Here is a 25,547-nt window from a genome sequence, read left to right on the forward strand (position 1 = left end):
CTGATCCAATTAATCTGTTAAGGGAGCACTTTGTTCAACATCTTTAAAATATTATTTGATCATCACCTGTATCTCTCACCTGATGATATAGATAGGCTGGGTGTAGGTAACAACTTTCAACCTCTCCTCAGTGATGGACAATTCAGAGACAGTGAGGTCAGCTTCCCCTGACTGCAGAGCTCCTACCGTGCCCGTCCACTCGTTGCTTGAGTTGTCCTTCAGTTTCCCGTAGGCATAACCTTCCAGTACATTGAAACTGACTCTGTACAAGAGAGAGAGTGGGAGAAAAAATAGTGTTGTGTATTGAGGGAAAGAAAATTTCTGTCTTGTCTTCTCTATTTAGGGAAAGAAAAGGAAAAGGGCAAGTAGTGTCATATGCATGGAGGAAAAGGAAAATTATTCTCATATGCACTGAGCAAAAAGGAAAAGTACTGTGATATGTACTAAGGGAAAGGCTGGGTGTACTGAAGGGAAGGAAAAATACTGTTGTCGTATTTATTGAGGAAAAGAAAGAAATACTGTCGTATGTACATTTTTTAATTGCTAGAAAGAAAAGTGAAATATACATTTATATGTATAGTTTATTTTTCATATCAGTCACAAGTATGGATGTTTGTTTCCCTTCTTTTTTCACATGTACAGCTACCTCCTCAAATAGCATGTATTTTCAAAATTTCAAGCTGCTGTGATGATGAAAAAAGCCTGGAAAGAAAAATGACAAGGAACAAAAAGTAATGAGAATAAGTTTTGTGGCAACTATTCATTAGGTGTCACTTTTTCACTCCTCCACTTAGACCGGTACAGTTGAACGCAAAATGTGAAAACTTACGAGAAATTGTGTGCATCCCTTAGTGCAGTGACAATATCCCCCACAAAACCAGTGATATTTCTTTGACTGGAGGTTAGTTCAATAATTTTGAAGGCTGGGATTAATTTTAATGAGGGATGAGAGGGTGGAAGTGACTGGAGTATAGGTTAATAATTCTACCAGCTGGAAAGGATTTTGAGGGTCAGAGGAAAGTGATTGGATATTAGCTTGATAATCGTGCTTGGTGAGATTAATTTTAGTGAGAGACTAGATGGTGGGAGGATGATATTTAGAGGTTAGTTTGGTAATTTTGCCAGTTGGTATTAATTTTTAGTGAGGGATGAGGGTGTCAGAAGAATGTGACTGGAGGTTAGTTTAATAATTCTGAGGGTGGGAGGAAAGTAATAGGGGGTTAGTTTAATTTTGGTGATGGATGAGAGTGTGAGTGGAAAGTGTAGCTGACCACATAATTTATCAAATAGTACAAGCATGTACACATTCTTAATAATGTTCCATGTTAAGATATACTAAACATGAAGTTACTCCACAATATATGATGGTGTAAATTACGAATGGTTAAAGTCGAGACTTGTTTGATGATGGCCTGTTTGCTTGCTCCCCTTGGACGTGCGGCAAGTGCAGCAGCGTTCGACCGTTTCTCTAGGGGCAAGCGACACCTCCTGGTGGGGGACTTCAAATCTGCTGTCGCTGCCTTCGAGGTGTGTCTGTTGCTTAGGTGTGGTATGTGTTGCATGTTACCTAGTTGTGTTGTTTTCTGTGTTGTTAATTGTTTCATATCATAGTGAAAGTAAACACCAGGTTTAACTGACACTCCTTACCACTCCAGGAGGCAACAGAGTCCCTGGTGGAGCTGTGTGGGGAGCAGGCGCCCGAGTGTGGTGACGCGTACTGCCGCTGTGGCCGTGCATTGCTGGAGCTGGCACGCAAGGAGGCAGGGGTGCTGGGGCCAGATCTGGATGGTGCCAGTAGTCGTGTGTATTGCTTGGTTATTGTGTTAACGTGCTGGAGTGTGCACAGCCAGGAGTGTTTGGGGAATGAAAATAAAAGGAGTTATGGATGTTTAAAAATGCATCTTTTGAGAGCTGAGTATACAAGAAAGTTGCTGTGTTTGCGGGATGAGTAAACAATGAAGAAATGTTTTGAGGAACTGGGTGTGCAGAGGCACGAGTGTTTGGAGAATGAGAATACAGGAAGACAGGAGTGATTTAGGAATAAGTGTACAAGAAAGGAGTGTTTGAGTGACAATATATAAGGAAGAGGTGTTTTGAAAATGAGAGTACAAGGAATGAGCATTTTGGGAGTTAATATACAAGGAAGCAAGTATTTAAGGGACAAGTATACAAGATTATTTTCCTGTCATATGTCATTATACAATGTTTTTCTTTGTTATATACATCATTCCCTTTCACTTTTCATATCTTGTGTTCTCGTCATTCTGATGTAATGTTACAGATAGAGAATGTTTGGTGTCAAATTTTCACTAATTTCATATGTGTATAAACTTTCATTTCATTGACTTTTTTACTATTACTACTATATTTGCTTGCTTTTTAAACAAGTCTTTTCTTTCAGAGGAGGGAAGCACAGGGGAAGAGGAGGACGAGGAGGAAGAGAGTTAAGAGTCACAAGAGGAGGAGGAAGGTGGAAAGAAAGAGGAAGGAGAGGAGGAGGAGGAGGAGGAGGAAGATGGGGAAGGAAAGGAGAAAGATAAGAAGGAAGGAAATGCCGCAGAAGGAGAAGGTGAGTTGTTAATAAGGTTTTGTGTGACAAGTTTTCTGAAAATTTTATTTGTTTACATGAAGTTTGTTTTGTATATATTACTCTTAATATACTACTTCTCCCACCACATGCAATTTGTCTGTCTGCTGTTGTGGTTCTTTCATTTCTTGTTCCCTTTCCTGAATATACCATTTCCTTAGTTTCATATCTAGTACCCTCCAATAAAATTTCTGCTTCTCGGTCTCTGTACTTCTCTCGTTTTTTTTGCTTGGCTTCATTCCTCAGATCCTTCTCTTTTTCCCTTTCTTCCAAGTTCATATCTCTTTTTTACCCAAATATTCTTGTATTCTGAATTTTCAGCCAGCTTCCCAGTTCTCACTAGGATCTCCTTTACTGTAACTTGGGATCTCATTCTCACTTTTAATGGTCTTTTACCTCCTTCACTATATTTTCCAATTCTATATGCTTCTTCCACTTCTCATTCCAGTCCCTGTTCTTCACCTTGGACCATTGTAATAATTTTCCTTACCAACTCCTCTCTCTCTCTCTCTCTCTCTCTCTCTCTCTCTCTCTCTCTCTCTCTCTCTCTCTCTCTCTCTCTCTCTCTCTCTCTCTCTCTCTCTCTCTCTCTCTCTCTCTCTCTCTCTCTCTCTCTCTCTTATTCCCTTTTCTTCCCTTTTCTTCCTTTCTTCCTTCCCTCCTATCTTTGTTTCTCCCTCCTCCTCCTCCTCCTCCTTCCTCCTCCTCCTCCTCCTCCTCCTCCTCCTCCTCCTCCTCCTCCTCCTCCTCCTCCTCCTCCTCCTCATTCATTCTACCTAACAAGAAATAATGGATTCAAGATTATACCCAAACGTTTTAAATCCCACAAGGCCAAACATTTTTTCTTTAATCGTATAGTAAATATATGGAGTAAACTTCCTGCAGAAATTGTGAACAATATTGAAATTGTGAAAGCAATATTATTGAATCAGTTCATCCTAAACATTTGCACTTTGTTTTTCCACAGAGCAATAAGAAATTAGAATTGACAGAGAAACCAGACAAGGGACTGCATTTGAAGAAGCACAAGAACCAAGAAATTTACATAGCTTTCATTTTGGTTTACATTCTGAAAGGTAACAGTAACATGGATATGTTTTTATATTGAAATCTTTCTCTGATTGCATACAAATGGTACCAATCAACAAATAATAATGTAATACTTAGAAGCTGGGAATTCAAATCACTGGTAGATAAAATGAACCACCATTCTAGAGTGTACATAACTAAGGAATTAATATACTGGTTAACTGTCACACCAGCATGAACAGAATAACAACAATTGTTGAGTAGAGTCTGTAGGAGGTAGGGAAGGAGGCATGTAGTCAGTTTTAGAGAGCAGTTATTATGAAATCAGCTGTAGAATATTCCTAAGATGCAATACTACTGGAGTCTGTCAGCTTGAAGACAGTTTATTAAAGAAGGGAAGTTCATGAGATATAAAGCCTTTGATTATTCAGTTTCATTTCCAAAGTAACATTTATTTATTGGTGTGTTGCTTCCTGTAAATAGTAAAGCCTTGACAGCACTGCATCTCTCACACCACGCTGTAACTGTTGAGAGAACCCTAACCCTTAGAGAGAGGAGGAGGGAATCCTTGGTTTATGTTCAGTAAAGCCCTGTATTCTTGTCATGGCAATGTAGAATGGAGGCGTCATTGGTTTATGTTCAGTAAAGCCCTGTATTCTTGTCATGGCAATGTAGAATGGAGGCGTCCTTGGTTTATGTTCAGTAAAGCCCCGTATTCTTGTCATGGCAATGTAGAATGGAGGCGTCCTTGGTTTATGTTCAGTAAAGCCCTGTATTCTTGTCATGGCAATGTAGAATGGAGACGTCATTGGTCACATACTGTTCTAATGTAATCTAATGTAATCTAATGGAATCATGAAGGTGTAAAAATGCAGGATATGGATGGGATGCTACATCAGCAGCTTTTGTCATTAAGGGTGGTAAAGTGAAAGATTTGTTAATCACTTTGGTCTTTAGTTGATGCTTCTGGTGAGGCTTTCCTGTTTAAACTTGGCATAATATATATAAAATGATGTGGCATGTTAAACAAGTTAACTTACTGCCTTCTTGTGTCTTTCACAGATAGAAATCAAAAACGTCACAAGACAGAATAGTGAGCTGCATGCACTTATCACAGAGTATAAAGTCACTCCCTCAGAGGAAAAAGACAAGGATGGCATGTCTTCATGTGAGAACTCAGAAGCTAAATGTGAGCTACCATCCACATGAATATATATTTGTATATCAAACTGACATTCTCCTTGGAGGGAGGCTTTCCAAAGTGCACACACACACACACACACACACACACACACACACACACACACACACACACACACACACACACACACACACACACACACACACACACACACACACACACACACACACATCTCTGCATCAGGACTCAACAGCCAGACTGATAAACAATTACTTCACCCAAGATGATCAGCTGATAGGATTAGCTGTGGATGAGCCTCCTGTGGTGACTAGGAGTACAAAAGCCAGCAGCTAATTTTGGGAGCTGCCAGTCATCATGGTCCTGGTGTCTGAGGTGCTGCTTTTGCATTTTCCCAGTCATGGGATGAGGCCACATCACATTCATTCACAGTTGCTCTTAGTTATCTCTGTTACAAGTTAAAATTTTTCCTGGCTCCACAGACATTTCTGGTGCATCTAACCCTCTCTCCATTGCCCTTCTATTTCCCTTAGTCTTATACCCACTTCTTACATTACGTCTAATTACTTCCATTGGTCATTCTTGTCTGGCCCTCTGTTGCATCAATTTTTCACCTCCAGGTACAGATACCAAGGGGAAATTGCTGGGTCAAGTGGCTACACTGACATCTGAGGTTAGCAGGTTGGAGAGTGAGTGCAGCAGTCTTCAGGTTCAGCTAGACTGTGAGAGGGATAAGTATAACAAACTGCTGGGAGAATCTCTTGCTCATGAAAAGTTGTCTGAAGATGTCATAACTGAACCAAAAGGTAAGAAAGTTTATATTCTCTAATAATAAAGCAAATAATTTTTCCTCACTGTTGCTCAATTTTTTGAATTAATAACAAAATAAAAGCATTGTTATTGGATTTGTTTATTGAGGCTGTATTAAGAAAAGTTGAGAGAAACAAACTTATTGTTTTATCAGGAGAAACAACAGGATTGGGAGGAACTGAGCTTTAACAGAAGCTGCAACAACTGCAGGAGGCTCACAGGGTCCTGGAGAGCAGGTTAACTTGCAGCATGAAGGAGGTGGCTGAGCTAAGTGACAGGAAGTAGCAGCTTGAGCATGCTGTAGTGCATGAGAAGACAGAGTCCATCGGTGTGTGCATGTTTTTTGCTCATTTGAATCATCTGTAAAAGTGAAGTGGAGGAAGTGTTTACTGTTTACTGTATGCCATTTCCTTGGTCTTTTAATGAAGAATTTTATCCTTCTTCAGGTGACTACATCACCATCTACCAGTTGCAGTGAGGAGTGATGAAGTAACAAGCTCGAGAACGCGAGTTAGACCTTGCCAGCCTCCATCATGAATGAGAGGAAATGAAGCAAAACCACTCTGCAGGTTAGTGCTCTCTTTTGCATCTCACACACTTCTTATTCATGTCATGGCAGATTAGTGATTTCTGCTGCATCTCACACACTTCTTATTCAATTGCTGGCAGGTTAGTGATCTCTGCTGCATCTCACACACTTCTTATTCAATTGCTGGCAGGTTAGTGATCTCTGCTGCATCTCAAACGGTTCTTATTCAGGTGTTGACCAAAGTACTAAGCCTTCATATCATTACCTTGCTCTGTGATGGAGGCTACACCATCTGGCATCTAGCTGAGATTTAATGTTGCAGTAAAGCTTCCATATGAGTTCATGTAGAGCAAAATGTTTTCAAATGCCAGGGAAGTAGTGTAATGTAACCTTCCAGAGAAATCTACACCTCATTTATTAGTTAACAGGAGTGTTTAATGTACTTAATGTGATTAGCCAGGATCAAGGGTCAACTTCTTCACTGACCATTTACTCTCAGGTGATGTATCTGTCCTCCATGAGTCACCAGAGACACATAAGGTGTTGTAAGTGAAATTTCATCTATTAGATTTATTCAAAATGTGAATTAACACAGTTGTTTCCTGCAGGATTTGATATCAAAGCTGGTGCAGGAAAAGGAAGCAGATCATGACCTTCAGCAGCTCGAGAAGATAAGCAGCGTCCTTAAGAGTCCAGTTGCTATCTTTAGCAGTGTTGGTGAGTAGTAAAAACTGAGCCATCTTATGAAGTGCAACGAAACATTATTATTATCTTCATAATTTTCTTGAAATAAACAGATTTCTGTGGCATGTTGCTCATTAGCACTTTAATATCAGATAACACCAGTTATTTATGTAATGATGTAATGTACTAAGTAGATGAAATACAAGTGGCATCTGCTAACACTCTTGATGTGGAACAGGAACCAGTGAGTCTGAGACACCCACCACCAGTGGAAAGGTGGCTGACGAGCGCCTCAAGCACTCTGAAAAGGTGGAGCAACAACAAGAAACAGAAAATTGCATCCATCATTCTTTGCCTGAGGAGGGAATTGATGCTCCGTTGACCCTTCACACTGATGTCCCTCATGAGGAGGGAGAATATGAATCCTACAGAACTTGCCCATAGGAAGACCAAAACTGTTACTGCTGCCACACTGCCACCACTTCCACTGACACCAAAAGCCCAACTGTGCAGAGAATCCTGGACCTCCGCAATGAAATGGAGTCCACCAGTCACCTGGAGCACTTTAGCCTCCAAAAGTTCCATCCGTGTCCATTGTGTTTGGGTAAACTTATCACTGTATAAGGGGACAAGTATCAGTGTATGGTTACTATATACTCATTTGTACTTAAAGATGTCATGTCACATCATTCTCTCTCTCTCTCTCTCTCTCTCTCTCTCTCTCTCTCTCTCTCTCTCTCTCTCTCTCTCTCTCTCTCTCTCTCTCTCTCTCTCTCTCTCTCTCTCTCTCTCTCTCTCTCTCTCTCTCTCTCTCTCTCTCTCTTTCTTTCTTTCTTTCTTTCTTTTGTTGCATATGTTACTGCTTTACATTCCTCCCCACAGTATTTTTTCATCTACTTTATGACTGCAGTAGTTTTATCATCCCAGTGTATGCTGTATCCACTCTGAAACTGTAATTCACCAATCAGCTCAAATGTGTCTCTGTTTTGATAATCATTAATTTGTTTCAGCTACACAACCACTCTGATAAGGGACAAAATCTACTTCACCAGTCATCTATGTCATACAGTCATATATATTCATACATATGACAAAATACTCTTCCTAAGACATTTCTTATTTTCTCTTCTCAAGTGACCTGTCCATCTATCTAAGGTACCACATAACATTTAAAACTTACAATATTGTGTTTAATTCATGAACACTTTTTTGTCTATCTATGGAGACTTGCGTATAGACTTGAAATGTATTGGGAGTTTTCTTTATCTCTCATTCTATACCTAACACCTGTTCCTAAGAATCCCCAGGTGATAGCCATGGTGACTGGCTGGTCTCCTACTGAGTGGCTGGGGTTTTCCAAAAGTGAGGGTTGGTGTTCTATACCATACCATGTGCCCTGTTTGTATTCCTTCTTTGTCCTCTGTATTATATTCTATGTAAAGATGGTGCTGGGGTGGGATCTACTTCTTATTCCCTAAAAGTGATGAGGAGTGACACTGGGCAGCATTGATTTGCTCCTTAGAGATGGCTGGGTTCCTGTGGATGAGTGGGCCATGCTGTGCTTTGTCAAGGATGGTGTTTGGTATTGTGATGACTCTTGCCACAATCAAGTGCCTCCCACAGAGTAGTGGAGTACCTATGTATGGTGATGACCCAAGCTGTCCAGGTCTCATCCAATGCCTTAATATGATTTAGATGATCAAAATGGTTTAACTCACCATTTAATCAGCTGACTGATTTGAATGGAGAAGTATGTAATGTGTTGTAGCCTAACCATCCCTGCCAGCATGGTCAGATTCTTGGTAGTAACCTGAAATGCTCCTAGGTAGTGAGTATCATTGCACATAATGATCTTTACTTTGTCAGTAATTCAATGATACTGAATATTACTCTACTGGATTTTGCTCACCACTGCTTGGTAACTTTTGGCCATAATCCCAGGTCTGGAATGATATGAAGCCATGTTTTTACATTCCATATGAGACAGGCAAGCACTATGCTTTGCCTGACTGATACCTGTACTTTACATTTATGACCCCAGGTAGTTCATCACTCTCTCTCTCTCTCTCTCTCTCTCTCTCTCTGTTTGGAATTATACTGTATATTAGGAAATATCATTAAAGAGTGTGTGTGTAAAAAGTGTTTGCATTATTGTGCATTTGATGTTATAGCCCCAGGTTCTTAAAGTTTTCTAGTTTCATGATTTATAAAGATTGCTATTTTTAATAAAGTTATTGAAATTGTTATTGAGTGTTTTTTATTGAACTCATTAGCTTTGTAATAGTGTGCGTCTCATCATGCATTCATTAATGATGTAGAGTGGAAATGTCCACTCCTATCATGCATAATATCAATGCATTATTGGTTTATGTTGTTATTTGTGTATAAATTGTAAAGTTATGCCAGTCTATTTTAGTACAAACTAAATATCAGCTGGAAGAGAGGACAGGTAATGGCACACTAAAACACAGGAAGGGACAATGATATAACCATCCAATTTAACAATACACAGAGCAAGAAGAATGAGAAAGCAATAAAAATGGATTATTTAATGGATGATTAATAGACCCTCATTTGTAATGTTATTTCAGGCAAGAATATTAAAAGAGACAGCTGGCTTGCCCTTTGTACTTGTTCAGCTTGCCCTTAGCACTTGTTCATACATGACAGAATGAGAGATCTATGGGTGGGGGTGACACCTGGAAATGGGTATGATTCATGAAGGGATTGATTGATTGGTTGACTGACTGATTAAGAAAAAAAAACGTAGCAGTGGAGGGTGGGGGGGGGGGAAGGCGCCCCCAACTTTCCAGTCATATATGGCGTGGAAGGGACAATACCAGCAAAGAAAAATATGAGAAAATGCATAATTTACTACAAAACCCAAAATGCGAAATAAAACCTTGCCAAATTGAACCTTCCCACGAAGGTAATGAATGGAGTTTTGATGCAATGAGCCACAGTTACTTAAAACACTCAACAAATATAACACCTGCCAAAAAAATAAAATAAATAAATAAAATCAATCAATAAATAAAGATAAAAACGCGAGAAAACCTTTAAATTATCACAACGCGAAATATACACACACGCTAAACTGGATGCGTCATTAATTAATACCCCCCCAATAGTTTATAGCCCCTCCCCTATTCATTGCTCCCCCCCCCCCTCCCTGCCTTGAGGAACACCTTCACTTATGGCCTGCTGTTGGGTCAGATTTGAGCCATTTTAACCTCGAATTACATACAATACATACATACATACATATCGTCTCCTTGCAATAATTATAATAGTCTTCCTGGCTTAATTTTTGTTTATTCATTATTCCTTATGTATTTATTAATTATTTGTCATTTGTCTAATTCCTTGTTTTATTTAGCCTCGGTATTTAACTAAGCATTTTTTTTTTTTTTCACTTTCTGACTGTGGCCCTTGCAATGAATGGCTTAATTGTTTATTTACTGTTCCTTACGTGTTTATTGATTATATGTGAGTTATTTATTTGATATTCATGATTTTTTTTTTAACTTCGTATTTCTTTATATGATAGTTTTATCTTTTCGTGTTTTCTGGCTTAAGTTTTGTTTATTACTCCTTGTTTGTGTTATTAGGTGTGTCATTAATTATTTGTCTTATTTCTCGTAGTTTAATGGATTTTTTAGCACTTTAATTATTAGAGTTCCTCACCAGTCATTTTATGAGAGAGAGAGAGAGAGAGAGAGAGAGAGAGAGAGAGAGAGAGAGAGGAGAGGAGAGAGAGAGAGAGAGAGAGAGAGAGAGAGAGAGAGAGAGAGAGTCTAAATGAATGATAAAAAAAATAATAATCAGTTACAGTATTTTATTTATAAACAAGAACAATTCATGATAATAATAATAATAATAATAATAATAATAATAATAATATTTAAATACAAGGAGGAAAATGTGTAATAATAATAATAATAATAATAATAATAATAATAATAATAATAATAATAACAATAACTGCTTTTATCTTACTCACACAGATAAATAGTTTTATAAATAGTTTATTGACCATAAACATTGTGTACATACACACAAAATTAAATAGAACAGATAAAAATTTCAAAATGTAGTCAGTGACACACAGAAGACTGGTGACAAAACCTACTAAAGCCCATTAAATGATTGGGTGTCTCAAGTTTCCACATCATCAGTGGAACACTGCTTCTGAGCACTCAGGGATGGACAAGCTTTTCATGGCTTGTGTGAATGGAGACAAGACGTGTAGGGGATTTATTTGTTCTGTTTTTTCTTGTCCTACTCTCTCTTCCTCCCTCTTGACTCTTCCTTTGCTTCATCCTACTCTTTCTCTTGCTCATTCTTTCTCTCTCTCTCTCTCTCTGGACTTTTCAGACATAGCTCCTTATGATTTTTTGGCAATCCCAAACCTGTTGACAGTATCCTTATCTGAGAGCCAAGGAGACCATGCAGAATGTGGCAGCATACCTATCATTGGTTGCAGAAGCGTTTGAGCAGTGGAGTGATGGATGATTGTAGGAATGTGGTGGCACTGCTATCCCACCATGACATTCATCCACATAACAGAACCATCTCACATGGTGCATTCAGCCTCAGGGAGAGGAACCTCTGTAGCCTTGGGCAGTAGCCCTTGGTCAGGTTTGCTCCAGAGTCAAACCTGCTTACCATCCGAGAATACCTTGGGGAGGAATGAGGAAGCCTTTTGCTCTGAACCCATGAAAATTGTTCAACCCTATAAGGGAAAAATATGAATGTTGAACAAATTGATGAGAAATGGAAGGATTAATGGGCTAAGTGTGTTGGATTACAGAGGGCTTTCTTTGAAGGACATTTTGAATGATACCATAATTTTGGCCCTTAGCCCAAGGTTGGATACTTCTGAACCGTTCTTGCATTTTTAAGCTAAGTAATATAAAATGCTCAATTAACAAAGGAAGGATAATGAAAAGATAAAACAAATCAGGAATTATATCAATTCATAGCTTTATCATAGTTCTAAGTCATAAATACTACAAAAATTAGTCAATTCTCTTCAGAAATAATTATAAGATAAGCTTTAATAATAAAAAGTATGTATAAATAGATGAAATGTTGTCACCTTCACCAATGCCCGGCTTCTTGTTATTCAGCACATGCTTGTGCTTCCTGAACACCGGTCTCATACTGGATAGAGACAGTAATGTATGGAGGTTTGATGCAATACAACATTTTATATAAGGATAAAAACTTGCATAAACTTCCTGTTTGTGTTTTTCTACTAAGGTGCAATTATTAGGTGAGCATTTGCAACTTCCTACACTTAAACCATAACATCCCTACTACAGTGGCTCAGAGCCACACCATCACTTGTTGCTTGTCCACTAGTAAATAAGTTTTTTGTTTGTTCATTCTCATTCCTTCCCTATTTAAAACATCATTCCATCTTGTCATGGCCTCTTGAAGATCTTGTTGGCTTCCTGTCACGACAGCGACATCGTCTGCATAGGCCAGCATGATCTCTTTATCCTCCCTTACACACACTTCCTTCAGGCATCTGTCCATGTATATAATGAATAGCAAAGGAGAGAGCATCAATTATTCAATTATTCAATTATTCCTCACACACACACACACACACACACACACACACACACACACACACACACACACACACACACACACACACACTATTGTAATGCACATTTTCATAATCACCACTGAATCATCATCATCATCATCATCAATATTTTTTATCAATAATATTAACAGTATTTATATATGTACATAGCATTACTATTATTACTACACACACACACACACACACACACACACACACACGTACATACACTCACCTCTCGGCAGGGGTGGTGGGGAACAGGAGGAGGAGGAGGAGGAGGAGGAGGAGGAGGAGGAGGAGGAGGAGGAGGAGGAGGAGGAGGAGGAGGAGGAGGAGGAGGAGGAGGAGGAGGAGGAGGAGGTGGACGAGGAGGAGGAGGAGGAGGAGGAGGAGGAGGAGGAGGAGGAGGAGGAGGAGGAGGAGGAGGAGGAGGAAGAGGAGGATTAACACTGTGTGAGTGACTGACAGACTGACTAACTGACTAACTCACTAACTGACTGAATGACTGACTAACTGACTGACTGAATGACTGACTAACTGACTAACTGAGTGACTGACTGACTGACTCACTGACTGATACATACATACATACAGACAGACACAAGTACACAAGAATAAAAAAATAAAATACATAACTGAAAAATCATTGCAATACACAGACAGACAGACAGACCAATGACAGAAAGACAGACAGATGGAGACAAACTAAACAGATAGATAGATAGTGAAATGACCACACAAAACACACACACACACAACACACACACACACACACACACACACACACACACACACACACACACACGCACGCACCTGTTGAACATAGTAAGCTGTGGCACCAGGTTCAGACGGCCGCTCTACACAGCCTCGGACGCCTCCTGTGCCAACTCCTTGCATCGAACGAACCTGTGTAGACATGAAAGTAAGCAAGCAAGTGTTTATGGCTAATTATAATACTCAATATGCCAGTATCATCTCCAGCATCACCATCTGCTCACCACTGGGGCCTCTCCTGGGGAGAATTAGGAGAGTGAGAGAGGGGAGGGAGAGAGAGGGAGAGGAGAGGAAGAGAGAAGGGGAGTCTTGGAGATGGTTTGGGGTGAGTCTGGGATGGTCTGGATACATTGGGAATGAGAGAGAGAGAGAGAGAGAGAGAGAGAGAGAGAGAGAGAGAGAGAGAGGAGAGAGAGAGAGAGAGAGAGAGAGAGAGAGAGAGAGGAGAGAGAGAGAGAGAGAGGAGAGAGAGAGAGAGGAGAGAGAGGAGAGAGAGAGGAGAGGAGAGAGGAGAGAGGAGAGAGAGAGGAGAGAGAGAGAGAGAGAGAGAGAGAGAGAGAGAGAGAGAGAGAGAGAGAGAGAGAGAGAGAGGAGAGAGAGAGAGAGAGAGAGAGAGAGAGAGAGAGAGAGAGAGAGACTGTGAAAGGCTGGAAGAGGCTGTGAGAAGTTGGGATGGACTGGAAGTCTTGGGGACAGTTTGGGGTAAGTCTGGAATGGTCTGGATACACTGGGAATGAGATAGAGTGAGAGAGAGAGGCTGTGAGTGGCTGTGAATAGCTGGGAGAGGGTGTGACAGGTTGTGAGAGGCTGAGAAAAGACAGTGAGAGGGTGGAGAAAATAATGGGAAACTGGAAAAATGAAAAGGAGAGATAGAAAGAGACACACAGGTAGACAGACACACCTGTAGGAAGGGCTCCTTAATATCCCCTTATCAGCTGGAGGGAGGGCTACAGGTAATAATCTTTTCTTCTTCCTTATCCGTGCCTCCTCCTCGTCCTCCTCTTCCTTTTCCTCCTCCACCTCGTACTCCGGAACTGGCGACCCCACCACCGGCACCTCCGACATGGCCTCCTGCGGGATGGTAAGGTAGTTAGGGAACTGTCTGAGTTAGCGTGTGTGTGTATGTTGGTTAAGTTTGGTTAAGTGTTAAACAAAGAATGGTATTTTATATTAATTTCAATATTTATCTACTTATTATCTGTATTTTGAAGATACATGTAGCATTTGAACTGTAAACCTTTGTAATTGTCTGTCTCCTGCACACCCAGCTCCTCAACACCCCTGTGCCTGCAAATGGGTCACTGAACATTAAATAAACTTGTCTCAGTCCCCTACATACACACAAGTGGCTGGCCAAACACTGCATCAACACAAACAATGGATAAACAGTGGGAATCTGCTGGTCTGAGTCCCCTACATACACACAAGTGGCTGGCCAAACACTGCATCAACACAAACAGTGAATAAACAGTGAGAATCTGCTGGTCTGAGCCCCCAAAACACACTAGTGGCTGGCCAAACACTAGATCAACACAAACAGTGAATAAACAGTGGGAATCTGCTGGTCTGAGCCCCCAAAACACACAAGTGGCTGGCCAAACACTAGATCAACTCAAACAGTGGATAAACAGTGGGAATCTGCTGGTCTGAGTCCCCTACATAAACACAAGTGGCTGGCCAAACACTAGATCAACACAAACAGTGGATAAATAGTAGGAATCTGCTGGTCTGAGCCCCCAAAACACACAAGTGGTTGGCCAAACACTGCATCAACACAAACAGTGGATAAACAGTGGGAATCTGCTGGTCTGAGTCCCCTACATACACACAAGTGGCTGGCCAAACACTGCATCAACACAAACAGTGAATAAACAGTGGGAATCTGCTGGTCTGAGTCCCCTACATACACACAAGTGGCTGGCCAAACACTGCATCAACACAAACAGTGGATAAACAGTGGGAATCTGCTGGTCTGAGTCCCCTACATACACACAAGTGGCTGGCCAAACACTGCATCAACACAAACAATGGATAAACAGTGGGAATCTGCTGGTCTGAGTCCCCCTACATACACACAAGTGGCTGGCCAAACACTAGATCAACACAAACAGTGAATAAACAGTGGGAATCTGCTGGTCTGAGTCCCCTACATACACACAAGTGGCTGGCCAAACACTAGATCAACACAAACAGTGGATAAACAGTGGGAATCTGCTGGTCTGAGTCCCCTACATAAACACAAGTGGCTGGCCAAACACTAGATCAACACAAACAGTGGATAAATAGTAGGAATCTGCTGGTCTGAGCCCCCAAAACACACAAGTGGCTGGCCAAACACTGCATCAACACAAACAGTGGATAAACAGTGGGAATCTGCTGGTCTGAGTCCGCTACATACACACAAGTGGCTGGCCAAATACTGCATCAACACAAACAGTGAATAAACAGTGGGAATCTGCTGGTCTGAGTCCCCTACATACACACAAGTGGCTGGCCAAACACTAGATCAACACAAACAGTGAATAAACAGTGAGAATCTGCTGGTCTGAGCCCCCAAAACACACTAGTGGCTGGCCAAACACTAGATCAACACAAACAGTGAATAAACAGTGGGAATCTGCTGGTCTGAGCCCCCAAAACACACAAATGGCTGGCCAAACACTAGATCAACACAAACAGTGGATAAACAGTGGGAATCTGCTGGTCTGAGTCCCCTACATAAACACAAGTGGCTGGCCAAACACTAGATCAACACAAACAGTGGATAAATAGTAGGAATCTGCTGGTCTGAGCCCCCAAAACACACAAGTGGCTGGCCAAACACTGCATCAACACAAACAGTGGATAAACAGTGGGAATCTGCTGGTCTGAGTCCGCTACATACACACAAGTGGCTGGCCAAATACTGCATCAACACAAACAGTGAATAAACAGTGGGAATCTGCTGGTCTGAGTCCCCTACATACACACAAGTGGCTGGCCAAACACTGCATCAACACAAACAGTGGATAAACAGTGGGAATCTGCTGGTCTGAGTCCCCTACATACACACAAGTGGCTGGCTAAACACTGCATCAACACAAACAATGGATAAACAGTGGGAATCTGCTGGTCTGAGTCCCCTACATACACACAAGTGGCTGGCCAAACACTAGATCAACACAAACAGTGAATAAACAGTGAGAATCTGCTGGTCTGAGCCCCCAAAACACACAAGTGGCTGGCCAAACACTAGATCAACACAAACAGTGAATAAACAGTGGGAATCTGCTGGTCTGAGCCCCCAAAACACACAACTGGCTGGCCAAACACTAGATCAACACAAACAGTGGATAAACAGTGGGAATCTGTTGGTCTGAATCCCCTACATAAACACAAGTGGCTGGCCAAACACTAGATCAACACAAACAGTGGATAAATAGTAGGAATCTGCTGGTCTGAGCCCCCAAAACACACAAGTGGCTGGCCAAACACTGCATCAACACAAACAGTGGATAAACAGTGGGAATCTGCTGGTCTGAGTCCGCTACATACACACAAGTGGCTGGCCAAATACTGCATCAACACGAACAGTGAATAAACAGTGGGAATCTGCTGGTCTGAGTCCCCTACATACACACAAGTGGCTGGCCAAACACTGCATCAACACAAACAGTGGATAAACAGTGGGAATCTGCTGGTCTGAGTCCCCTACATACACACAAGTGGCTGGCTAAACACTGCATCAACACAAACAATGGATAAACAGTGGGAATCTGCTGGTCTGAGTCCCCTACATACACACAAGTGGCTGGCCAAACACTAGATCAACACAAACAGTGAATAAACAGTGAGAATCTGCTGGTCTGAGCCCCCAAAACACACAAGTGGCTGGCCAAACACTAGATCAACACAAACAGTGAATAAACAGTGGGAATCTGCTGGTCTGAGCCCCCAAAACACACAACTGGCTGGCCAAACACTAGATCAACACAAACAGTGGATAAACAGTGGGAATCTGCTGGTCTGAATCCCCTACATAGACACAAGTGGCTGGCCAAACACTAGATCAACACAAACAGTGGATAAATAGTAGGAATCTGCTGGTCTGAGCCCCCAAAACACACAAGTGGCTGGCCAAACACTGCATCAACACAAACAGTGGATAAACAGTGGGAATCTGCTGGTCTGAGTCCCCTACATACACACAAGTGGCTGGCCAAACACTAGATCAACACAAACAGTGAATAAACAGTGGGAATCTGCTGGTCTGAGCCCCCAAAACACACAAGTGGCTGGCCAAACACTAAATCAACACAAACAGTGAATAAACACTGGGAATCTGCTGGTCTGAGCCCCCAAAACACACAAGTGGCTGGCCAGACACTGCATCAACACAAACAGTGAATAAACACTGGGAATCTGCTGGTCTGAGCCCCCAAAACACACAAGTGGCTGGCCAGACACTGCATCAACACAAACAGTGAATAAACAGTGGGAATCTGCTGGTCTGAGCCCCCCAAAACACACTAGTGGCTGGCCAGACACTGCATAGGCACAGATGGGGAGCTGGTTTGGCCTGACAGCACCCTCCAGTATTCATGTAAATTCTGGCTACCATTTGCAATTCTATTTTGGGGAGCCACACCTCAGAGAGTCTCTTTTATTGAAGTTTTGTCCCCCCCCACGGCTGGCTGGCCTACATAACAAAATAAATAGATAATGTTTTTTTTTGTCAGTTAGAGGACTTTTTCATCTCTACCTGTTGAAATAAGATTATCTCGGAAAGTTTAAAAATGATGCATTACTACTACTACTTACCCTGAACAATACCTCATCCTCAGCATCAGAGGACGGCCCCTCCCCCTCCTCACTGACTAACTGTTGTTGTTGTTGCAGTTGTTGTTGTAACAGAATCAACCTCTTCCTCTCCCTCTCTCTCTGACGTGCCTCCCTCCTGGCCTCCCTCTCTCTCCTCCTCCTCTCCTTCCTCTCCCTCCTCTCTTGCTTCTCTCTCTCTCTCTCGCTGCTGCTGCAATCTCTGGGTCCACCATGTCCTCGTTGATCCTCGGGATTTGCTGCAAAAGGAGGGAGAGAGTGAGTGAGTGGAAGTGGGAGAGAGGATGAGAGAGAAGGGTTAAAACTATTATTGTAAGAGAGAGAGAGAGAGAGAGAGAGAGAGAGAGAGAGAGAGAGAGAGAGAGAGAGAGAGAGAGAGAGAGAGAGAGAGAGAGAGAGAGAGAGAGAGAGAGAGAGAGAAATATGTAGCAGTAATAATAATAATAATAATAATAATAATAATAATAATAATAATAATAATAATAATAATAATAATAATAATAATATCAAACATTCTCTCTCTCTCTCTCTCTCTCTCTCTCTCTCTCTCTCTCTCTCTCTCTCTCTCTCTCTCTCTCTCTCTCTCTCTCTCTCTCTCTCTCTCTCTCTCTCTCTCTCTCTTTCTCCTAGTGCAACCTACACTCATAAATTATTTCTTGCCCCAAAAAAAGCTAATTTGGAATAAGACAAACAGTAACAAGTCCGAACATAGCAGTGGATCTTAAACTCCTAGAAACTGGAGACATTACTGTATTCCAGACCTTGGCGTTTGTATACAAAGCTCTTAATACAAACACAAGAGACACGGGCTCATGATATTCAGTTAAGACAGACAGGTAACTTGAGGACACCCTTCTGCTGAACCTCCCGTGCCCAACAGAGTGTCGTCTCACGAGGAACCAAGCACTGGACCCGGCTCTCGGACACAGTTAAAAACAAACCATTACATTCCTTTAAATTACTGATAAAACAACACTTAACAAGTAATTATTCATTGTATTTATTAGTTTTCAAATTGTAATCAGCTCTACTATTATAAACATATGTAATTGTTTGTAATTTGTAATAGTTATTATTATTATTATTATTATTATTTACTTTTGTTATTGATATAATTCTTTTTTGCATGTATCTATAATTTGATTGGGTTAAAGTTATGAATTACTTACTAAATAATTATGTACTGTCTTTTTCTTTTTTTTTTCATGAGAGCTGAATAAAACACTGGTCTTAAACCTTAGTGTAAAATATTCATTAGTCCACAAAGACCTTGTGCTCCATGGACTGGCCATCACATATCAGAATGTCTATATACCAGTCTGTCTGTATATATTAACACCAATATATATCATTTAATCAATCAATCACTCTGTAAGGAAAATATAGACAAATAAATACAATAACAACAGATGTATATACACTCTCTCTCTCTCTCACCTGCTGAGGAGGGAGATAAGCCAAGCCACAGCTAACCCAGGTGTGTGTGGCCCACCTCCACCTCCCATCACCCCCGCTGGCAGCACCGCAGGGGGGCAGGAGGGGGTGAGGGATGACTGGGCAGGGGTCACAGGGAGAGGGGTGGCTGGGGCAGGGGTCTGGGGCTGGGGTCGGGGGAAAGCCTGGGACTCCGACCACTTGCATGACCCGACCAACTCCAACGACTTCTGCCCCTAATACCTGCGTGTTGTCAGCTGGAACAACCTGAGAGGAAGGAGGTGCTCAGAAGTAGTAGTAGTAGTAGTAGTAGTAGTAGTAGTAGTAGTAAGATTGATTTTCTATCTCTGTCTCTCCTTTCTGTATGTAAAAAACTTTCTCTCTCTCTCTCTCTCTCTCTCTCTCTCTCTCTCTCTCTCTCTCTCACCTGTATGACATTCCCTGCCTGCACTATCATGGGGAAGTGGGGCTGCGGGGCTGAGGCATCTTGGGGCAACACCTGAAGCATGTTCCCCATTTGAATAACCCTTGTTGTGGCGGTGGTGGCAGTGGTGGTGGTGGCGTCAGTCCCCTCGGCTGCATCGTAAGGTACTGGAACTGTTGGGAGGAGGGGGGTTAGTTTGGGCGGCCACGCCCCGGGGACTTAGCCTTGGGAGGAGAGCGTGCCCAAAGGGGGGCAGGGACCGGTTCTTGTAGGGGCTGCGGGCACACGCGGGAGGGCGGCCCTGGGGAGAAAGCTACTAGATTCGTTCAAAGCATATCTAAACCTAACAGAACACTATTTACAAATAAACCCACCTGTTATAATTAGCTTGTGCAACAGTTTGAGGGCGAAGGTAAGGAGTGAGGAGCCACTGCTTACAGGGATAGCCACTGTCCCCGGGAAGGTAGCATCCTGCAGGTACATGTTGTTCCTCAAACATCAGTTTGAGTGCTGACTTATCTAGTATTCTTGCATCGTTGACTGAGCCAGGCCACCTTGCCACAATGTCAAGAATCTTATAGTGAGCATCAAATACTACTTGCACATTTATGCTGTGATAGCGTTTCCTGTTCACATATACATGTTCATCGACATGAGGAGACACAATTCTTATATGAGTACCATCAATCACTCCCACAACACCGGGAAACTGAGTTACTTGCATGAACTCTGCCTGTTTTTGCTGCACTTCACGCTGGGTGTGAGGGAAAGCCACGAACTGGCAGATTACTTCTGGGTCAGCCAGTGCATCAATTGTCTGTGATATTGCACGGCTGATAGTGGGCTGCGTTGTTCCAAAATCATCACAACTGCACTGTTGCATTTTTCCTGTGGCTAAATATCGTAATGTGATGGCCACCATCTCAGGGGTCAAGGCTCTATTTCTTTCAGTTTTACTTTGCAGCTTGTCTCTCACTATATCAGTCACTGCAACAATACCAGCACGGTCCAATCTGAATCTTTTCAGTAACTCAGCATCGTCGTACTCAGCGAAAATATCTCTTCTCACTCTGTAGGTGCGCCGCTGACGTTGTTGTGCCGCCTTCCTGCTAACGGCTGGGTTCATCATGCTCTAAATAAAATTTCCACCTACCTTTAATAATCTGTTGGAGGTAACTTGTGGAAAGAGAAAGAAAAGTGCATTATTTTTATGCAATAATATTTTTTAATTTTTGAACTTGAAAATGCAATATACTTTAATTCAGAGATTTAAAAAGTGAACATACGTTTTAACCCAGCGGGTGCTGTAAACAGTACGTTGGCGGTTCACACCAGTTCAGAAGTAAGGTATCTTAAATTGCACTCGACAATGTTGTGAATACTTTAAAATGCTTGAAGCCATACTTGATGCCTTCCATAACGTGTAAAGTAAGAAGTTAGCCTGTGTTAAAAAGTGGTGATCCCTGCAGATTACCAAGGCATCCAGTCTCCCAGCAAGTGCCAAGAGGCATTCATTCAATGCTCCGCTGACACCAATTTGCCCAAAGGTATGCATTATATGTGGAAAGTACATTACGTACGGTGTAGAGGTGGTTGTCTAGTGATATAAATGGTAAGGTGGTGGTGCTGGTGATTGTGATGGTACTACACTGTTATTACCGTATGTCAGTATATTGAGGCTTGATATCACTTTTATTAATGTGCCAGTATTTCATTACCTATCTTATGAAATAACACTAGCTCTTGATATATTCTTTTCTACAAACCTTTAACAATAATTGAAAGGTTTTTTTTAAATTGAATTCAATGCCTTTTCTTATTGATGAAAATAGGAAATAATTATGGCTACCACTGGCTAGACACGCCATACCTTGCCTTGAGTTTAGGTATGGTTAGGTTAGGTTTGATATGGTTGGGTGTAGTTAGGTTAGTTTTGGGTATGGTTAGGTTACAGCAAGTACAGTTAGGTTAGTTTGGGTGTAGTTAGGTTTGGATGTGGTTAAGTTAGTTTAGGTATGGTTAGATTACAGCAGGTATGGTTAGGTTAGTTTTGGTGTGGTCAAGTTAGTTTAGGTATGGTTAGGTTACAGCAGGTATGGTTAGGTTAGTTTTGGTGTTGTTAAGTTAGTTTAGGTATGGTTAGAACCTTGGACAAAAAATGAGGAACATCACTGAACCAAAAGATTTTTATTTATTTATTTATTTATTTATTTTATTTATTTATTTATTTATTTAATTTTCTTTTAATATTTCAATGAAAATTAGCAGTATTACTTATATCTGTCAACTTTCCAAGAGGGTTAGAGAATGCCTCAAGCCATTTGTAAGATAAGATTACACGTAAATTGCTTGGTTTAAGAGAAACTGGCATGTTAGTAAAATGAATCTTTACTGTCATGTGAATGAATATTTATAAATGCAAAAAGTTTAAATCTCCAAGAACAACCTGTGTTTTACAGTAATGTGGGTAGCCCACATGGGACCCATAAAGTAGCCCACAAAACACCCACATGCCTCCCATTATCCAATGTTGGCTGGGTATATATATATATATATATATATATATATATATATATATATATATATATATATATATATATATATATGAGGAGGCAGTAGACATCTGCCTAAATGATAATTACTACCAGTGAGGTCTAAAGCACTGTTCAGGGGGTGCTGTGAACTTATCATTAAACCCAGCTGTGACCTCGCTGAACGTTTCCCTTTGTGTCTCACAACACAAGGGGGCAGTCATAGCCTGCCCTCTAAAGACAACTCTCTTCCTCCACACAAAACTACAAGCACCTAATAACACACACACCCTTCACTCAAAAATTTTAAAATCATCGTGGCGACTCCTACACCAGCCTCGTAGTCCCCATCTGGGGAGGGGACCATAAATGTCCCCAGGTCAGACTGCCTTTCTGTCAAAGACCCTAAGTGTCTTGACACCCCCCTCAACTTTTTCTTCATTAACTTCTGCAACATTCGCAGTCAAAGATCTAATTTTCAATCTGTAGAACACCACCTCTCCTCTTCTAAACCTCATCTTCTTTTCCTCACTGAAACTCAGGTGTCTGAGGCAACTGACAGTAGCTCCTTTTCTGTTCCCTCTTACTTTCTCTATCCTCATTTTCAGTTCAAAGCTGGATGCTGCGTTTATGTGCGCAATGATTTAACCTGCTCTCGTGCCCACGCTCTTGAATCTTCTGAGTTTTCCACCATCTGGCTACGACTACAGAGTCACTCTCATACTAAATTTATCTGTGCTGTATACCTCTCACCTAACTCCTCTGATTATAAGAAATTCTTTAACTACTTAACTTCCAAAGTGGAGCACATTCTGACCCTCTTCCCTTTTGCAGAGATCTCCATTCTTGGAGACTTCAATGTTCACCACCAGCTTTGGCTTTCCTCTCCCTTCACTGACCATCCTGGTGAACTAGCCTACAACTTTGCTATCCTCCATGACCTAGAGCAATTGGTGCAACACCCTACTCGTATTCCTGACTGTCTTGGAGATACACCCAACATTCTTGACCTTTTCCCCCAGCCTCAGCCCCAGCCCCAGCCTTTTCATCCCAGCCTCTCCCAGTGCATCCTAGCCTCTCCCAGTCCATCCCAGCCTCTCTCAGTGCATTCCAGCCTCTCCCAGTCCATCCCAGCCTCTCCCAGTCCATCCCAGCCTCTCTCAGTGCATTCCAGCCTCTCCCAGTCCATCCCAGCCTCTCCCAGTCCATCCCAGCCTCTCCCAGTGCATCCTAGACTCTCCCAGTCCATCCCAGCCTCTCCCAGTCCATCCCAGCCTCTCCCAGTGCATTTCAGCCTCTCCCAGTCCATCCCAGCCTCTCTCAGTGCATTCCAGCCTCTCCCAGTCCATCCCAGCCTCTCCCAGTGCATCCTAGCTTCTCCCAGTCCATCCCAGCCTCTCTCAGTGCATTCCAGCCTCTCCCAGTCCATCCCAGCCTCTCCCAGTCCGTCCCAGCCTCTCTCAGTGCATTCCAGCCTCTCCCAGTCCATCCCAGCCTCTCCCAGTGATAATAAAGCAATTTGGATTTAAGAGAGGGAGATTGTGTGTTACAAACTTACTGAGTTACACTTAGATCTATAGAAAACTGTTATCAAATGGCATATAACATTTTATGTTATATGCCATAATTTATTATGGCATATAACAGATTATTATTACAGATGCCATTTCTTAAAGAAATGGCATCTGTTTTTTTTTTTTTTTTTTTATTATTCTCTTTCTCTCTCTCCCTCCCTAAGGCAGTGCTCCTCTTACAAAGGAAAAATAAATAATTAAATAAGATAATTAATTTACAAATCAAGGGCTGGATTTGTGTCTGTGGAGGCCTGTGAGCAGCCTGAGTGTGGAGGCCATCTACCTGAAATATTTATATTAATATTTTTGTATCTGTATTCCATGCAGTTTTTAATACATATAATATATTATAGTGAAAGGAACATATTTATTTAGTGTAAATGAAACAAGTGGTTATTTTGATAGTAATAAAAAAAATATTTAGTTCATAGAAAACTAGTGTTTGATTAATTTAAGTTTCTTTCACTTACAGAATATTTATGTGGGAGACTCCTCAGATTGTGGAGACCCCAGATTGTGGAGGCTCCTGGGCAGCTGGTCTTTTTGTGGACTCCTAAATCTGGCACTGAACAAAATTCTCTCTCTCTCTCTCTCTCTCTCTCTCTCTCTCTCTCTCTCTCTCTCTCTCTCTCTCTCTCTCTCTCTCTCTCTCTCTCTCTCTCTCTCTCTCTCTCTCTCTCTCTCTCTCTCTCTCTCTCTCTCTCTCTCTCTCTCTCTCTCTCTCTCTCTCTCTCTCTCTCTCTCTCTCTCTCTCTCTCTCTCTCTCTCTCTCTCTCTCTCTCTCTCTCTCTCTCTCTCAACTCTCAACCACTGGATGGTATATCAGTTCACACAGCAAGAAGCCAAGGACCCACCGAGGCTGTCACTTGGAAGAGGTCATTGTTGTTGCATCCAGCATCCAGCCTGACTGCCTAGACAGGTCCCGCAGGTTGCTGAATGGCAGAGGTGCAGGCTGCTCCACAGCAAGATGTGAGACCAGTGTGGCAGAGTATGATGTGTACACAATGAGGGACACACTGTAGCCAACCCAGTAGATTACCCGTGCTGCAGTGCTGATTGGGTAGGTGTTGGAGCCTGCAGGAGGAAGAGGAGGAGGGAAAGATGCCATGAAAAGGCAATTTTAAGACATGGAGGATGATGCAAAGGCAATTTAAAATCTTTGAAAGTAACACATCTTTTTAAATTTAAAAATGTAGAAAAGACCATTTTAAAATGTTTCAGAGATGAAAATGCAATTTAAGAGTTTTTCTCATCATTTCTAAAAGATTTATATCTCATATCTTACTAAGAAAACTGTTGATATCATCATATGAAGAGAACTACTGATAAAATTAAATACATTACTTGATATCCATATCAGTCATATTAACACCACTTGCTTATATTGCTCATGCCAGAACTAATTCAAGTTAATATCAGCTCAATTATGAAAATACACCAGGTATCATGTAAAGTTTCCCAGTTTTAAATCTATCCTTTAATAACTGTCTTTCTGTATTCCCATCTTATCAAACATTAAACACCACTACCCTTGCATTCAACTTAGTCTCATACCCCAACAGGTCCTCACCCTGCTGTAGGAGGGCTGGCAACAT

The 25,547-nt window shown here is 41.6% G+C and overlaps 2 protein-coding genes across 4 annotated transcripts; one reads left to right on the forward strand and one right to left on the reverse strand.

Annotated features, from left to right (window-relative positions):
* The first annotated feature begins 690 nt into the window (after positions 1-690).
* On the forward strand, positions 691-9,044 carry LOC135112524 (nuclear autoantigenic sperm protein-like). 3 transcript variants are annotated; one of them, XM_064026940.1, is made up of 9 exons: positions 691-1,544; positions 1,656-1,800; positions 2,402-2,569; positions 3,555-3,663; positions 5,396-5,581; positions 5,740-5,913; positions 6,032-6,154; positions 6,723-6,831; positions 7,037-9,044. In XM_064026940.1, exons 1-6 carry the CDS (start codon positions 1,381-1,383, stop codon positions 5,772-5,774), a joined length of 807 nt encoding a protein of 268 aa, XP_063883010.1. In that variant the 5' UTR covers positions 691-1,380; the 3' UTR covers positions 5,775-5,913; positions 6,032-6,154; positions 6,723-6,831; positions 7,037-9,044. The 3 variants fall into 3 exon arrangements, with proteins under 3 accessions (XP_063883010.1, XP_063883009.1, XP_063883011.1); XM_064026941.1 differs by adding an exon at positions 4,679-4,805 and having other exon boundaries at positions 693-1,527; positions 5,740-6,154; XM_064026939.1 differs by having other exon boundaries at positions 5,740-6,154.
* A 1,578-nt stretch (positions 9,045-10,622) lies between these two features.
* Positions 10,623-20,992, reverse strand: LOC135112526 (putative nuclease HARBI1). The gene is made up of 7 exons (XM_064026944.1): positions 20,222-20,992; positions 19,851-20,020; positions 19,427-19,690; positions 17,972-18,228; positions 14,073-14,242; positions 13,211-13,303; positions 10,623-12,334 (listed from the first exon to the last, which is right to left on the reverse strand). The coding sequence occupies exons 1-2, from the start codon at positions 20,974-20,976 to the stop codon at positions 19,987-19,989; spliced, it is 789 nt and encodes a 262-aa protein (XP_063883014.1). The 5' UTR covers positions 20,977-20,992; the 3' UTR covers positions 10,623-12,334; positions 13,211-13,303; positions 14,073-14,242; positions 17,972-18,228; positions 19,427-19,690; positions 19,851-19,986.
* Positions 20,993-25,547: the final 4,555 nt, after the last annotated feature.

This window comes from Scylla paramamosain, chromosome 24 (assembly GCF_035594125.1).
Source record: "Scylla paramamosain isolate STU-SP2022 chromosome 24, ASM3559412v1, whole genome shotgun sequence".
NCBI classification, from domain to species: Eukaryota; Metazoa; Arthropoda; class Malacostraca; order Decapoda; family Portunidae; genus Scylla; species Scylla paramamosain.